Raw genomic sequence first — 16,099 nt, 5'->3', positions numbered from 1 at the left:
AATGATTTATAGTAGTTTGGTCCTCTTGTTGACCTACACCCACTTTTAAGAGCTCCACATTCTTGAATTTCCACCATCAAAATTGGACTTCCTAATGGTCCCAATCAAACCCGTACATTGTTGTTTCCAAAGGCTCACAATAAACCCAATAGTTTTCCCTAGTTCACAATTTACAACCCAATCTGTTTACTCGGTGGATCAAACTAAACACTTGATCATACTGAACTTTTTTTTTTGGATCAAATCCTTCATAAACCATACAATGGAAGAAATTGTTACCTTGAAAACAACATAAGTAGTTCTTCCTAAGGAGCTTAGCTCTTTCACAATCAAGCTATACATGGATGCTCTGTTGACAACGATTGCACCACACGTGCAATATAGTAGAATCTCACTCTCGTAATTAGGGTTTAAAACCCTAATGGTAACTAAAAGGAGTAGGGAAACTATTTTGTAGAATTGTTAAATTGAAGGGATTGAGTTCCCTGTCCGGCTGCATAGGGAACACTAGTGCCTCCCTGTCTATCTCTCTCCTCCCACAATAGAGCGCGAGGAGAGAGATAGACACAAGGAGGCATTAACGTATGCTATGTAGCTTGGCAACATTATATAAAGGAAGCCAATCTAATTGGTTTCCAAAAAAAAAAAAAAGAAGATAGGATCACTTGTTTCCATAATATGAGGTCTCCTACAAAAGACATTCCTAGATTGCTACAATATTGGGTAGAGGTAGATCCCATTAGGATTGCTACCTTGATAGGTGTAGACAATAGAGTTTTGTCATCTTGGGGGACTCTCCAGACAATGATGAATTGAGCCCGATATTGCTCTCAGAGATCATAAAATGAAAAATGATCATTTTGCCCCTGGAAGACTTGAGTGTAAACTTTTGCAGAATTGACTGAAACTTTTGGGATAGGTCTATTTTATCATATTTAACCCGAATTTAACATTTAGTGCAAAGACAACATTGTTTTGCTATTATTTCATTAAAATTTCTGTTTTGTGGCTCCCCCACTTAGAGCCCAGTTCATATTATGGTCTTGGAAGACAAAAATTTTGGACTATGATTTATGGAGATCCAACTATCGAATTCTTGGAACTATGTTTGACCAATGCCAATGAATCCCATTTGCCAAGAATAGATATTCAGTATCAACATACCATCTCTTTGGAACTATGTTAGACCTAATCCCTATTGAGGGTACATAGGTAGATTGGAGAAGCAACTTTCAAGTTCGATTTATCTTTCCACATGTTCATGTGTTTTGTGTTGACTACGTTTGACTTGATCCCTAGTAAGTGTACGTAGGTAGCTTGGCAAAGTTATGTCCGTCTCCCCCATGTATATAACTTTCTTTGTCCTTTATTCCTTCATGTATATATCATGTGTATATTAGTTTTACATCTTTCACATGCTTTATCTGCTTTCCAACCTAGCAACCTAGATTAGGTTAGATTTATTGTTTTACTATACATACTAGTATACAAGACTAGTTAGTAGGACTAGTAAGTTTAGGAATGGTCTAAATATAAAGAGACCGGCCTCATCCCGAGCAGACTAGGTGCAACACCTTCTCAGCTCATAACCTTGAACCTACCCAGAGATCTGGGCAGACCTAAACCCTATCCATTAGATTAGACATTTATGAGTCCTAGACTTATATTGATGGTGACTTCCAAGAAAACCTTTTCCTCTTTCTCTCGACAAGGAAGATAGGGTGTTACCCCAAAAATATATTTTCTAGTATACCTACAATGGCAACTTCATTGGGGATAACAGATCAAGACTCCTATTTTAGACCATACCCTATATATATATATATATATATATATATATATATATATATATTCATTCTTGTATAGTAGTTATTATATTTTTAGAATATAGATTGCATTATGTTATCGTGCACAGAGTGAAATCATTCGATGAGGGTGCTCCCTATTATGTCTTAACCCCCAGGCATATGATACAAAACACTCTGAGATCAGCTGATGCCTGCTTCTTGCATCGTTATTGCAAACCTACTATAACCTGTGATGTAGGTGCATAGTCTCTTATGTAGATTTGGGTCGCCCATAGTGAAATCTAACCCTTTGATCTCATACTCAGGTTCTTGCACTCATTCCCTCACGGTTCATAGTGAAGAAGCGGCTTATGTTGGATTGGGACAACTTATCCTATAATTTATGTTGGCTCCCTCACTCAAATCATGGGTCCTAGAATATCAACCAAGATGGTGTTCCCTGGCGTGCTTTAAGAAGCACTATACTAAACACTCTGATATTGGTTGATTGGTTATTCCCTTAAGGGTATATCACATGGATAAAACATCATACCTATGACTCACTCTGCCCGCGGGTGATAGGTATATCAGTTTTCAAAATACGTACTCCCAACAAAGAGTGCGCTCTATGTTTGCGTTGGGCCGCTTGAGGCTTACATCCACAAAGGCTCAATATGTGAGCACTTTGAGGTCGGCTTGTACGTATTGGCTCCTAGTCAAAGGTGAACCTCAAGTCCTAAGCTCTCCAATTGCATATTTCATATATTAGAAATAGATCAAAGAGACTAGGGTTGCACCACAATGCTAACAATAGCTTGAGACTTGGATAGGAACTATGTTGGCCTAAGTTCTGTCTGACTTAATACTGTTCATTTTCGAGTTGAAATTCGATATTAGTCTTGGAATACACAACTTTGTGGTATTTCTGTCTTGATATTTGATACCGCCAAGTCTTGACTTGCAAAGTTTTCAATAACTAGTCCGATACAGAATTAATTTAATTCCGTTCTTATTCTGACAAAAAAGTCCTTGAGATCAGATGAGGGTTTCGTTAGTCTACTTTTTCCTAAACTACCACAATTTTATGTATTAACTCTAAGCCCATCTACAAACATCAAAGACTAAATGTTTGACTAGGGTGTTCAATGTTGCCCTTAGGGTTTAACCCACAAGGCCATCATCCTGAACATTCTGAGTTTGGCTGTGCCCACATTTTCCCTTTAACGTATAGATGTGATTGAAGTAACTTAATGATGTTAGGTTTCCAGTTCAGTAAAAAAAATATAATAAAGATGACTTTGCCTATCAAATTAACTATCAATTTCTTGTTCCCTTTTATGATTCTCACCTTATGTTCTATCGAAGGAGTGAATCCATTACACAACTAACTTCCAGCTTTTCCCATGAGTCAATCTACCCTTAAACCAAATTTGATCAGAGCATGTTTCTTGTTTGTAAGGCACCATTCCCAGACAACAGAGGCAGTTTCAGTGGGTCCAGATTAATGTTTGTTTAGTCAGGATGGACTTGGTTTTCCCAATGAATATTTAAAGAGTGTTTGCCCAAAGGCATAATTATAGTCATTAACTTGATGAGCATCAGTTTTATTGGCTGACTTTAAATTGATCCAGCACCCAACTCCGATTTGAAGGGCATTTTTTTATTATACATACTGCACACTAAAATCCAAGATAATGGACGAAACTATGACCAAGGAATTACCTTGAATAACAGAATGGGGGCACCAAAGAGCTAGCAACTCTGTTTAAGAGCATCCAACCTTTGCACCTGATGGCCATGCAGTTAAAATTACATCTTTTAAAATGTTGTTTGAACATGTTCTACTTCTGTACGAAGATGGAGAATGCACATTAAAGACATTACAGGACCCGGATCTAAGTCTCCAAAGTCCTTAATTTCTCTATTTTGTAAAAATATCCCAATGTGCTTATTTCATCGCTTGTCAATGAATCACAAATTTTTTTTTGTATATCCAATCGTTTTTCTTCTTTGCCTTCATCCGATGAAGAGGATGATCTTTGTGATGATCCCAAGATTAAGCAGTCCAAAAACAAAAAGATTGGATGTACAAAGATCATCGTCTTCATCAAATAGTAGAAGATCTTGAGTTTTTTACACATCTGACCCCTTTTCAATGAGCACGGAGGTTAAAAGGAGATTTCACTTCATTGAGCTTATTAAGGGAGGCCATTTTTGGTCGCTAGTTATTTCCCAAGTAAATCCTTAGGCATTATAATCCGCTAGTACTCCTTTAGACCTTAGCCTTTTTTTAGAAGTCAATTTTGGCCTACTTTTGGCCATCCCCAAGATACTCTTTCATATACCAAGTCCTATTAGCTTCCTGGGGTTTAATTAGGAAATATTACTAGAGCCCAATGTTACCAGGAGTAAGAAAGGAAAAAGGATTTGAATTCCAAGGGAAAAATCCAATTCTAGGGAAAAGTCAATGACCAAAACTGGAGGTGAAAAGAAAAATAGAAAAGCGAATCCAAACAAGGGCAAGGGAGAAGATCAAAGGGATAAAATAGTCCAAACAAGGGGCAAAGGAAAAGAAGAAAGAAAAAAAAAAAATTCTCACAAAAAATGAAATGTGAGAAACTAAAAAGTAGTAACTGAGGGAAAAATTACCAAGTTATGGTTAAACCTTGGGGGCATTTTTGAGCCTTTACCCTCATTTGCAGCCCAAACTTAAGTCTCATTACAACCTAGTAAAGTCCTCCTAAGCATTTACAAAAAAAAGGTCCTCTTACACTTAATGCGATAGTTTTTCATCAATAGCTTTGAAGTACGTTTGACTCAATTCCTCAAAAGGAGGATACATAGGTGGCTTGGAAAAATACATTATCAATGCTTAATCGAATTACAACACTGACAAGGTGTCTATACTTGAGGATTTTCCTTCATGCCTAAGATGCATCCGAAAGACAAGTGGTAGTCCAAATAAAGTCCGACTTTAGATATCATGAGTATACCTAGTCAGTCCAAATATAAGCCTTTCTAGACACAATTTTCCAGATAAGTTTGATGATTCCAGCAAAGTTTGATTCCTTGACTCTGTGAAGACCCAACCCACCTTCATTTTTTGTTAGGCATACGTTTACCCAGCTAATAGGATAAATGAAGTTTGAGATTTCCTCATCTTTCCAAAGGAAAATAGACATGATGGATTCAATCTTTGAAATGGTAGAGGCAGGAATCCTAAAGATACTAGATCAGGAAATGTTGGAGTTTTGCACGATTAATCTAATGAGCTCAAGACGACCAACAAAAGAGAGAATCTTACTCTTCCATAATTGAAGCCTCCTTCGAAGCCTATCTAAAATAGGAGAACAATGACAGGCAGAAAGCTTCAAAGAGATCAGAGGTGAACCCAGATATGTGATTGGAAAAAGAACACCCAAATGTCTTTAAGATGAATATTGATGCCATCAGAAACACCAGAAAAAAAGACCAAGCATTTGAGAGGATTAATATAAAACCCGACATTTCAAAGAAGGCATTTAAAGCTTTCCCAATTGAGGAAATTGAAGGAAAAGCTTTAGCAAAAGTCATGAGGTCATCAGAAAAAGTAAGATAAGTGATACTCAGAGCCTTACATTTAGGGATAGGCTGGATTATATTTTGCATGGTTTTAAGCTCTTAGCATCTGGAAAGGCCCTCCATAGCAATGGAGAATAAAAGAGGGGAGATGGGACAACCTTGACAAATTTCCACCTTAAACTCAAAAAAACCCTAAGGAAAACCATTAACAAGAACTGCGAAATGCGAAGAGGAGATAAACCAATGGACCTAATTAATGAAGTTGGGAGGGAAGACCATTCTTGACAGGACATGAATAATATATTCCCATCTGAGAGATTCAGAAGCTTTATAGATATAAAGCTTGAGAAAGACAACAACAAAATGATTTCGTCTCTCAAATCCTCAAGCGATTTTATGACAAAGAAGGATTTTATCAGATATATTCCGACTAAGGATAAAAGCCGTTTGATTATGACTTAAAAAATCGTCAATGACCAGCTTAATTCTATTAACAATGACTTTCGCGATAAATTTGTAAATGAGATTGACAAGAAATATGGGGCGAAAAGAAGAGACATTATCAGCCCCCTTCATGCTTGGGGATCAAACAAATGAAGGTCTAATTAATGATTTTGATTTTAGATGGTAGAAAAAGAAACTACAAATAGTCTGGATTAGATCAGCTTTAAAAATATCCCAAGTAGCAAGGAAACACCCATAACTAAATCCGTCATGGCAATGAGCTTTTTGGAAATTATAAGATTTACAACACTCAAAATCTCGTCCTCAGAGGGAATAGATGAAAGAATCCTTTGAAAGTCAAGTGACACCTTTTTTAAGGATAATTCATTTGGAATTGTATCCACTGGATTGAGTAGTAGGATAAAATTACCTAGTGAAATGGGTGACACAATCAGATTTGATCTCCTCAGGGCCGGTGATGGAATCATTAAAATTTCTAAGTCTAAAGATGGAATTGTAACTTTATCTACCTTTCACGGTTTTGTGTAAAAATGTTTGTGTTGAAATCACCAGAGAAAGCTATTTGATTCTGAATTTTTGTTTATAGAAATTTGTTGAGATAGGCTAAATTACCCCTACCCAATAGGGGTAATTTAGTCTTTTGGTTTTATTATTTTTTATCTTTTATTTTTATTTCTTTTTCTGTAATTTTTCCTTTTGATCGATCTTTATTTGGGATTCCTAGTTGTAATGGGAATTCCTAATAGGAATAGGCAATGGGGGCATTTCTACTTTGATTAGGAATAAGTTGTACTCCTACTTTGAATAGGAATAAATTGTAATTCTGAATTATTATAAATAAAGGGGTTGGGTGATCAATTAAGACCCTCAAGCATTCAGTTCTACAGGGCTTCTAACAAAATTTACTTTTTGTTTGAGGAAAGTATTTAATCTGAGGGGGGTTGATCTTTCCTCAACTACTAATCTAGGATTCTGTGGATTAGATTCAAAATTAACTTGGAGATCAGAAAAAGCAGTCCTACAATCCTTTATAACAATTAAGATATTACCAAAGGTATTCTTGCTCTAAGCTTGAGAGCTATTTTCACATTTTTTTAATTAAAAAAAAAAAAGGATAATGAAAAGACAACTCTTCTCTTTAACATGGTTTAATCAAGCTTGACTGACAAGAGGAAGGAGAAGCAGAGAAGAGAAAAGCCAGCAGTCATTCACAAGGATCCTATCAGTGATACGTGCAATTCTAGAACTAGTAGAGCCACAATTAGATCAAGTGAATTTGAAACACATCCAACAAAGATCAGAAACATTAATGAAATTAAGATACGTTTCGAAATCACTAACAACATTATCATCAATAGGATGGCTTCCAATTTTTCAATCATAAGAGAGCACAACATTAAAAACAATTACCAATAACTATCCTATCCTAGATCAACTCTTGCTTCGCCGACTGACTATTTCTAGGTAAACCCTTTTATTTCACCGATGGAGGTATGGAATGGGTCACTACTCTGAGTGGTGGTGCTATGGGCACTGGGGGCTTCTCCGAATGGAAGCGATTGTCCTGCCGGTGTGCAGGGAGAGTTAGAGACCTCAGCCCCACGGTCTTGGTCGTCGCTAGCTTCTTTGGTTCTGTAGATCACGCTCTGGAAGGCATCTCCCTTCACTTCTTGGCTTCGGTCTTGGTAGAGGGTAACCCTATCGTCCAATGCCCTACTAGTGTTGTCAAAGAGGAACTACACCTGTGGAATAAGGTTGTGGTGGGATTTTTCGTGCTCCTTTGACAACATCAAATCCTCCATTCCAAAACTTTGGAGGTTGTCAGGGCATGTGGACATTAAAGCCCTAGTTAATGGTTTCCTTATATTCCTATTAAGTAACAAGGATGATAAGCTCAAAGTCTTAGAGGAGGGGCCATGGAGTCTGGCGAGGAGGCCATTGATAGTCAGGCCGTGGAATCTGGATTTTCCATTGAAGAAAATTGAAGTGAAAACCTTACCTATTTGGGTGCGCCTCCCTGCGTTTCCATTTCACCTTTGGACCCCTTCGGGGCTAAGTTTGATAGGTAGTGCACTTGGTGTTCAATTGTATTCAGATTGTATTACCCAATCCAAAGCCCGCCTCTCCTTCGCCCATATGTGTGGAGGTTAAAGCATCTACGGAGTTCCCTCAATCCGTCACCATCTGTCCCGAAGGCGGCCTTAGATTTGAACAAGAAATACTCTTTGAATGGTTGCGCCGCCAAGTTGGATTTCTTGTTGTTCATTTGGACACTTTTCAGATCAGTATGGTAAGGCTTCTACTAACCAAATGGCTCATTGTCCTGGTCCCAGGCAAGCTAGTAGGAAGACAGTCGGGTCCCTTGGTGATGGGATTCTGACCAGGCCGGCGCCAGAGGAGATGTAGGGATCTGGCATTGGGGCTCCTCCATTGACCTCCCTTCCACGTTATTCGAAGCCCTTGTCCAATCTACGCATGGCAGGTCTGAACCATCTTCTGGTGCGGCCCCTGCAGGTCTGAACCTCTCCTAATCCATGTTTATGCCCTCCCTCCAATCCTGTCACAACCCTTCTGTTATCTACAGTCCAACCTCCAATAGAAATCAATTTGAAATCCTTAGTCGTGGCCTAGACTTGGACGATGTGGTTACTCCTAATGGTTACTTGGTTTCTAACTTGGTGGACCCCGTAACTCCAGATGGGCCGGGGCAAATGATGTTTCCTGTTTGGCAGTGGAATTAAGAATTGAGCCCACTTTAGAGGACGGCCCACTCCTTGAAGAAGGTGAGATACATAATGAAGCTAAGCCTTCCTCTCCATTATCTGATCAAGCTTTAGGTAAGCCTAATGTCACCCCTTTGGTAACACCTCCTTCTATCCAAGTTAAGACAAAGAAAAAGAAGAAGTTGATGAATGGTAAGAAAAATTGATCGAGTGTTTGTAGAAGAAGCTCGAGGGTGTGCAAACCTCCCCCTCCGAGATGGGAACCAGGAGTTCCTGCAGTTAACGATTCCTCTATTCGAAAGAATTTTGTGACCTCAGGTTCTATTTTATCAATAGTAGATGATAGGGTTGTTGTTAGCCCGACTCAGAGCACTTTTGACAATGAAGGAGATATGGGTTCCGATCGTGTTGTTTCAGGCTACATCTCTCCTGTGTAGGATCTTCAGTCTAATCTAGTCAACAATACTCAGGGAAATCCAAGATCGAATGGCAGTATTTTAGGCATTATTGATTAGGTGGCTACTCCCATTGTTTCAATCAATCATAGCGGGAGATGGGTGGTTCCTCCCATTTCTCCCTATAATCCTAATGAGAAGAAGATCAACTTTGTAATGTGATTTTGTTTGAGGCGGCTTTTGTCCTTTAGTTCCGGTTTGAGTGGTCTCCCTTTTGCTTGTTTTGGTTGTAGGTTAGTTCGATTTTCTTTTGTGGAGCCTTCTTCTTATATTCCTTTTTACTTGTTCTTTCTCTTAATTTTTTTGGGGGACAGTTTGTCCGTGCTTAGTTGAATATCATTTTTTATTCATAAAAAATAAACACTAAAATTAACCCCCCCCCCCCAACACCAACTATCACTCCCCACATGATCCTAAATATTGACTAGCAAAGACTAAAGATATCTCTACCTGAGAGAATTAGAAGCATAGATAGCTGCGAAAAAAGAATTCTTGATTGCTACAAAGGAGGCAGACCTTGAAATGCAGAAGTTTAGCTGTGAAATCTATCAATTGGAGGGAAACTATACCCTTGCTCCGAAAGCACCAGATTCGATGATGGTATTGATAGTTATTGTAGAACCCCCAAGACTGTGATATTGTATAGATAGACCTTGGGACTCTGCTCTTTCACCTTCGTTTCCAACAAGATATAAATATATAATTTTTTTTTTGTTGAAGATATAAACATAATGAAGATACGTAATTTATAAGGGGTTATGACTAAATTAAGGCTTAATGTAATCTGTAAAGGAAAAAATAAAATGTAACCTGCATAAGAACAAACTTAATTTATTTTGCCGCTAGGGCTGCTAATCATTTGATTATAGGTAAACTACCTATACTTATCAAACATGATGTAGATTTGTTTTTATTTGATCATAATAAAAAACACGGATCAAACACTGTTTCATACGCTGGTTCGGGGAATTTGCTGCTCTCATTGTAGCCCAATATGGCCTTTGGACAGTGGCACAGATGTTTATCCAGTGATTGCTCTAGAAACAAGGCCTTCTTGTTGAAGCTCTGGCTAATTAATCTTTATGGTTTTACAGGAAATCCAAATCCACTGGAGAAAATAAGGTTGTCCCGCTACAATGCCACCATTAATACAAAATTTACTGCGAATCAAACAAATTTCCAGAGCAATCACCTCACTGTTGAGTAACCTCATACACATATATACAGACCATTAAAGGAACCGGGAAAAACACAAAGAAATGAGAGGGAGAAGCAAATCTTCTGACTTTTTCATTAACAAGAAGAAAATAGCTACAATATTAAGATTTAAAACCAATTTAACGCCACTGGATTGTAACAGTCAAGCCAACCTGATCAGAGACATCTCGTTGACATGCTACCAAATCATTGGATTGGCTCCTGACGGGGAGTCAATGGTGTTGGTGCTATAGTGAACTGCAGACCTCTACGTTGCCCCGACTGTAGTACAAATGCAACTTCTGTTGCTGCCAGTGCAGCCGCTTCCTGAACCATCAAATATTAACAGGGTTACAAATGTGTGATGAACGAACCCACAACTTCACTAAAACTACAACTATCATCTGAATGAACATTCTACAAAGTAGGTTCAAGAAGGTAAATGGACATGGCAGCAAATGGGAAAAGGGGAGCTGCTAAGCAAAAACAAGCAGAATAATGTACTGTCGAGGGATCCATTCAATAACTAACCTGTCTTTGCCTGCGACGCTGCAAAATACTGATGGCCCAGGCCATAATGTAACAAGGCAAAAGAAACCCCGCAGCCCGGAGCAAGAAAAGCTGTTCAACATGCAACAAAAATCAAAATTGTATGCAGGCAAAAGCAACAAAGTAAGAAAATTAAGGCTAGATTGCCTCCAAGCCCAATCCCAACTTACAGAGAAGAAAGTGGAAGCATCATCAGCCCGATCAGCATTGGTGATGGTCAGTGCATGCCTCAAGAGCAGAAGAGCCATCAACTGCAGTCCAAAAAAAAAAATTACATGTTCAAGAATTAGATTTGACCAAACCCAAAAAGAATTGGATTTGACTTCCATGGTCAACCAGATACCCAGTGATTTCTGATTTATCCAGTGGGCCAAGTCACGAATGCATTCTTTAGGTGGCAAACTAATACAACAAATATCAACAGCTGAAGTTATTATTCAACGTAATCAGCAGAAAAACCTTACTTGAAACTATAATTTGACTTCTAAGTCACTGTTATATCCCAATTTTTTTGTGGGAGAGGAGATATTTCAGCATTAGGGAAAATGATTTTATAACAGCCGTGGTGACATAGAGCTATTGAGTTAAGCTGTTGGTTTGATCAAACTCAATCCCATCCCCTCTTTTATGTACAAAAAATGCCCTCATAATTCTATTCAACAGATAAAATGGTAAAGAGCATCTGTGCATGTTCAGGCTGAAATGCTGAATCACTGCCTTAACATTCAAGTGCTGTAGTTTTTGTGAGGTTCAAAACATCCTGTGGAAAGCCAAATATATTGACCAGGAACAAGTTGACCAAATAATAACCAGCCTGGTTGCTTTGATGCATTGATCAAACATGAACTTCATACAGTGAATAAGGTCTTAGGAAGTCTTGCTTTTCCCCGAGTGACATTGATACATGTTGCCTAGCATGTTGCCTAGGCAACACAGTACCTGGGCTTCATATTGAAGGTCATGGAAACCACATGAGTTGCAGAACCTATTTTATCTCTGCAGTAGGCCTAGAATTAGCAGTGCACCAACATTATATAACTCATGATTTTAAATTTTTGGTGGTCTAAACATCATGTCTTTTATCTTGTCATAAACACTGTTACTTTGCATTTAGGTGACCCATAATTGTAACGACTTACAATTAGAGCAGCAGAACGGCAAAATGCAGCTCCACTGGCATTTGTAGCAGCATATTCATCATACTCAGCCTCTAGAAAGTGGCGCTCAGCTGCTGCCATGGCTAAAAGACGAGGATCATGCAAATCCAAAGGAGCACCCGAGATTGTCCAACCTCCACTGTAACACCAAGGAAGGGAAAATGCAAGTTGGTAAATGGCGGTGGTTAGTGATAACCAATTAACAGAACATGTAAATTACAATTGAAATACAATCAAACCTGATATCAATTGCAGTATCTTCAGACTGAGGAGGAGGTGGTGGGGCAGTATAACCAGGTTGATAAGGCTGTATATTATAGCCTCATAGTCAGTTGCTTATGTAAATTATAAATTTAGTATCAAAAGATAACAATAAAATAGACAATATAACAGACTACAGAACCAAAGTAATTCATCTTTCTTGGACCAAGAATTAAAATATATATATAAAAGAGGTGATGGAGGGGCCAAAAACCCAAACTTTAAACCAAGGATTAGGCTCTAAATTTAGGGAAATAGGGTCACAGTTAGTGCAGGATAGATTAGAGCTTGATAGGGAGACAGCTGATATCTCTTAAAATCGGGTTCAGAAGAGGGTGAAATACTGGCTGAATGAAGCTTCTAATGGGATGAATCAATGGCTGAATTCTCATGGATAGAAACCAACTCTGTAAGCAGTGCGAAAGGCCTACATAGGCTGCGGCCAGAATAGAGTATGGCCTCTGGTTTGGGCTGTAACAGAGACTGGAAAGGCCAGAAATAAGTAATGCTCAAATTAGCCTCACAAACAATGAATTATCACGAGCTTTAGCTTCACATGTAATAACCATGAGTGTTGTGAAAGTGAAAGGGGGAAAAAGTAAATGACAAAGCAGTTACAATAGATAAGATCTTAATGGAGAACTCAGCAAAAGGAAAATTTAAATCTTCATTCAAGTAAGGAAAATGAAGAAATATAGGATCCCCGGAAATTGTATGATTAAATTGAAATATGTAAATCAATTATGCATTAAAGTCCATCTTCAGATGCAAAAACAAAGCATGTATGAGTTCCATGCATTAGAATGCTCAGACCTAAACATGATGATGGTCCCCTCAATCTTTAAAAAAGGAGGGGGGGGGGGGGGGAGTGAATGAAGAGTAAGTGTATACCTGATGGCAGATCTCACAAATTATATCTCCTTTCTCATTGCACCAGCGCTGAACGCATTTCCTATGAGCAAACTGGACAGAATCTTATTGTCAAATCAGTATTCAATCTAAACTATAAATCCATTAAAACTTACAAATAGTAGCAAGAAGATAGGAAAGGCCATCTTGCCTTTGGAAACCACAAGGACCTTTTGGAAGGCACTTTGGAATTCACAAACACAAGGGGTAAGGGGCATTTAAAATTTAGAACATTAATCAGATTGAGATGGAAACTTAGTAACTCAACAGGAAACACATTGAAAACAATGAAGGGAAAGGCTATTCCACTCCTGTTTTTGGCAGTTTAGTGAGACGAGTTGAAAAAAATTTGCATGCAATGAACTGGAATCTTTGGCCTGGAAATAGCAAAAACAACAGCTCGAGTAGACATTCCACCGAAAATCCCCCCCACACACAAAAAATAAGTGTTCAAACCGCACAATCACATCTCCTTTTGAGGCATAAAATGAAATGAGATTGACTGCATGATCTTGTGCACAATGTCAGATGTTAAGTATCCACCACGGCAGAGACAGAGACAGAAACTATATTTCTAATGTGTTAAAAATAAAAATAGAGAAATCTCCAGTGACTATAACAATCATGCTAAGAAAGACCAAATAAAACAAAAGCAGGCTTCCCTTCATTACAACTTCAGTATGGAGCGAAGATTAGAGCAGGAATACCTTCAAGCTGCCACTACAAGCGCAAGGGGTCTCCAGGTTCTTAATGTGGTCCTCCTCCTGGCAAATGCGACATTCCACCATCTGAATAAGTCGCTCTTCCTCATTGGAAACTTCAAGTTCCACCACTCTCTCATCTGCGCAGGCAGAAGCCGGTGCAAGTGCAGTCTGGGTGCAGGAGCCTCCTGCAGATGACCCTGGAACGTCAGCTCCTTGCATGGATTGCAAGGTAGCAGGTGTTATGAGACGGTCAACGTATAAAACCAAATGATCTCCCATTCCTCAACAACCTCCCTCCTGAATTGGACTTCCTGATTCACAAAAAATATCACATAATGCTCTCTTCCAATCCAAAGATTTCACTCCATATTAAGATAAATTGTTCTGTAATATATCATGCAAAGTAATTTTAAAAAACATTAAATTCAGTAGCTTTAAACCAAAACAGGGATAGAGGTCGATTCTTCCTCCCGAAAGCTCCGTAATGCCTACTCAAAGACAGCATAAAAGGCTTTTTTTTTTTTTCCATTTTTTCTAATTTTCATCTGTCAACCAATAAAGATAGTAATTTCTTGGCTGAGAAAAACTTCAAATTTCGGAACACAGTTTTAGAAAACATCATCAACCAAACAGCATTTTCCCAAACTCGTCCATATTTACCTTCGCATAAGCTTAAACCGGCCAAAATACCAAATCAAAACCTAAATTTCCGATCAAACATACGATGATCTCCATTGATCCTAATTCGATCATGCAAACCCCCTTAGAAAGCAGAAGAACAGAAAGAAAACGGTGCAGTAAAATCAAATACAATTGAATCCTGAAAATATAACCCTAGAAATCCACGATCCCGCTGAAAATCTCAGCGAAAAGTAGGATTCCTACGGGGGAAGAAATCACAGGCAAAACTTAGGTTATTAAATCCAGAAAAAGAGGAGGAATGGCCACAGATGAAAAATCTAAAAGGGGAAACAAGGATGAACATAGAGAGAAAAGAATACCTACAAGCAAGGCGTGTTCTTCCAATTTTACGCGTGTTCGGGCGTCGAAATAGCTACAAGAAAACCTCTCCTCCGCGATCTTTTTTGTAGTTTTGAAAAATCTCCAAAATCCAAATTGTAAGAGTTTAGGAGTTCTACTTATAGGTCCGATATATCTGCGTCGACGGTCCGAACCACTCTTGACTAGTTTCGGTTAACGTACGTTCGTTCGCCTGTTATGCCCGAGACTCCATTGTTCAATTTCTAGCTTACGCACTAACGGACGTCAGTCCAACTTTGACGTTTCTCTGACTCTGTTTTTGCCGCGTACGGGACGGGCTTATCCTAACCTAAGGGTGTGTTTGGATGACAGGAAGAGATCGCTGCCTAGTCTACACGCGCACGCTGGTCAATGGGAGCGCATTTGGCGTAATTTTCACCTTACCATGGTACTTCCGTGCGTTTCTGTCTTTTTCCATAATAAATTTAGGCATCTGTGATTCGGTGATGATTTCTTTGCCTCTAAGCATTGATGGAAAGAAACGAGATTCACTTAAGCCAGAACCCGCTGTTGGGATGGGTGAGGTACGTATAGATGTTTCGCGTACACTAAATCGGTTTGCGACTTTGGAACCTGTGGGAAAGTCTGAGTGTGTTTTGGGTGGTGAGACTGATGTTCCCACTCTTAGAGAATGTGATAGAAGTCCGGGTTGGAGCGGTCCATTGCGACGCTCCACATCTCTTAAGTCCTCATGATGAAGTTCAGTGCGTGGAATATCAAGGGGATGAATGCCCCTGGTATACGATGGTCAGTCTTGGATTGGGCTTCTTGTAATCATTTGGCTTTCTTTGATTTTTTCGAGACTCATGTGCGTTCTTGTAATTTTAATGGTTGTTATGCGATGTTTTGTACTTGTGAGAAATGTGGCCTCAGCAAGGCAGGTCACTTCCCACGGCACTTTCTCTTTTGTTGCAGAATGATGCTAGGGGGAAGAAATATCTAAGATTGTAATTCTACACTAGTAACTTATAATATACAAGCTCCCTTTTAAACAAAAATAAATAAATAAAATTAGGCATCTGTGTTTATTTTATTTTATTATTTGTTGAAAATTTTCTTTTTTGTTTTTGCCACCAGACACACAATTGCCAATTTTTATTCAATTGTTTTTTGTCACAATTAAAATTGGACCAAATTTCCCTTTACCCACGATGAATAGGATCCAATTCGCCAATGGGCGGGAGAGGTCAGGAATAAGTATCGAGAGGGAGAGAAGGAGAGGCTTTTTTTTTTAATTTCAAAAGTTCACCTATATGGAATAATAATACAACTAGTGATTACGACTTGAAT

General features: G+C 38.7%; 1 protein-coding gene across 3 annotated transcripts; it reads right to left on the bottom strand.

The window, feature by feature from the left end:
* Nucleotides 1–10,128: 10,128 nt before the first annotated feature.
* Nucleotides 10,129–14,873, bottom strand: LOC122671405. 3 transcript variants are annotated; one of them, XM_043868600.1, is made up of 8 exons: nucleotides 14,770–14,873; nucleotides 13,772–14,079; nucleotides 13,047–13,118; nucleotides 12,134–12,201; nucleotides 11,877–12,012; nucleotides 10,908–10,988; nucleotides 10,720–10,809; nucleotides 10,129–10,515 (listed from the first exon to the last, which is right to left on the bottom strand). In XM_043868600.1, exons 2-8 carry the CDS (start codon nucleotides 14,045–14,047, stop codon nucleotides 10,396–10,398), a joined length of 843 nt encoding a protein of 280 aa, XP_043724535.1. In that variant the 5' UTR covers nucleotides 14,048–14,079; nucleotides 14,770–14,873; the 3' UTR covers nucleotides 10,129–10,395. The 3 variants fall into 3 exon arrangements, with proteins under 3 accessions (XP_043724535.1, XP_043724533.1, XP_043724534.1); XM_043868598.1 differs by having other exon boundaries at nucleotides 11,877–12,033; nucleotides 14,770–14,872; XM_043868599.1 differs by having other exon boundaries at nucleotides 11,877–12,033; nucleotides 14,774–14,868.
* Between the last annotated feature and the right edge of the window lie 1,226 nt (nucleotides 14,874–16,099).

Source organism: Telopea speciosissima, chromosome 8 (genome assembly GCF_018873765.1).
Source record: "Telopea speciosissima isolate NSW1024214 ecotype Mountain lineage chromosome 8, Tspe_v1, whole genome shotgun sequence".
In the NCBI taxonomy this organism is placed as follows: Eukaryota; Viridiplantae; Streptophyta; class Magnoliopsida; order Proteales; family Proteaceae; genus Telopea; species Telopea speciosissima.
The sequence above is the reverse complement of the archived record's forward strand: the minus strand, read 5'-3'. Positions and strand labels throughout refer to the sequence as shown.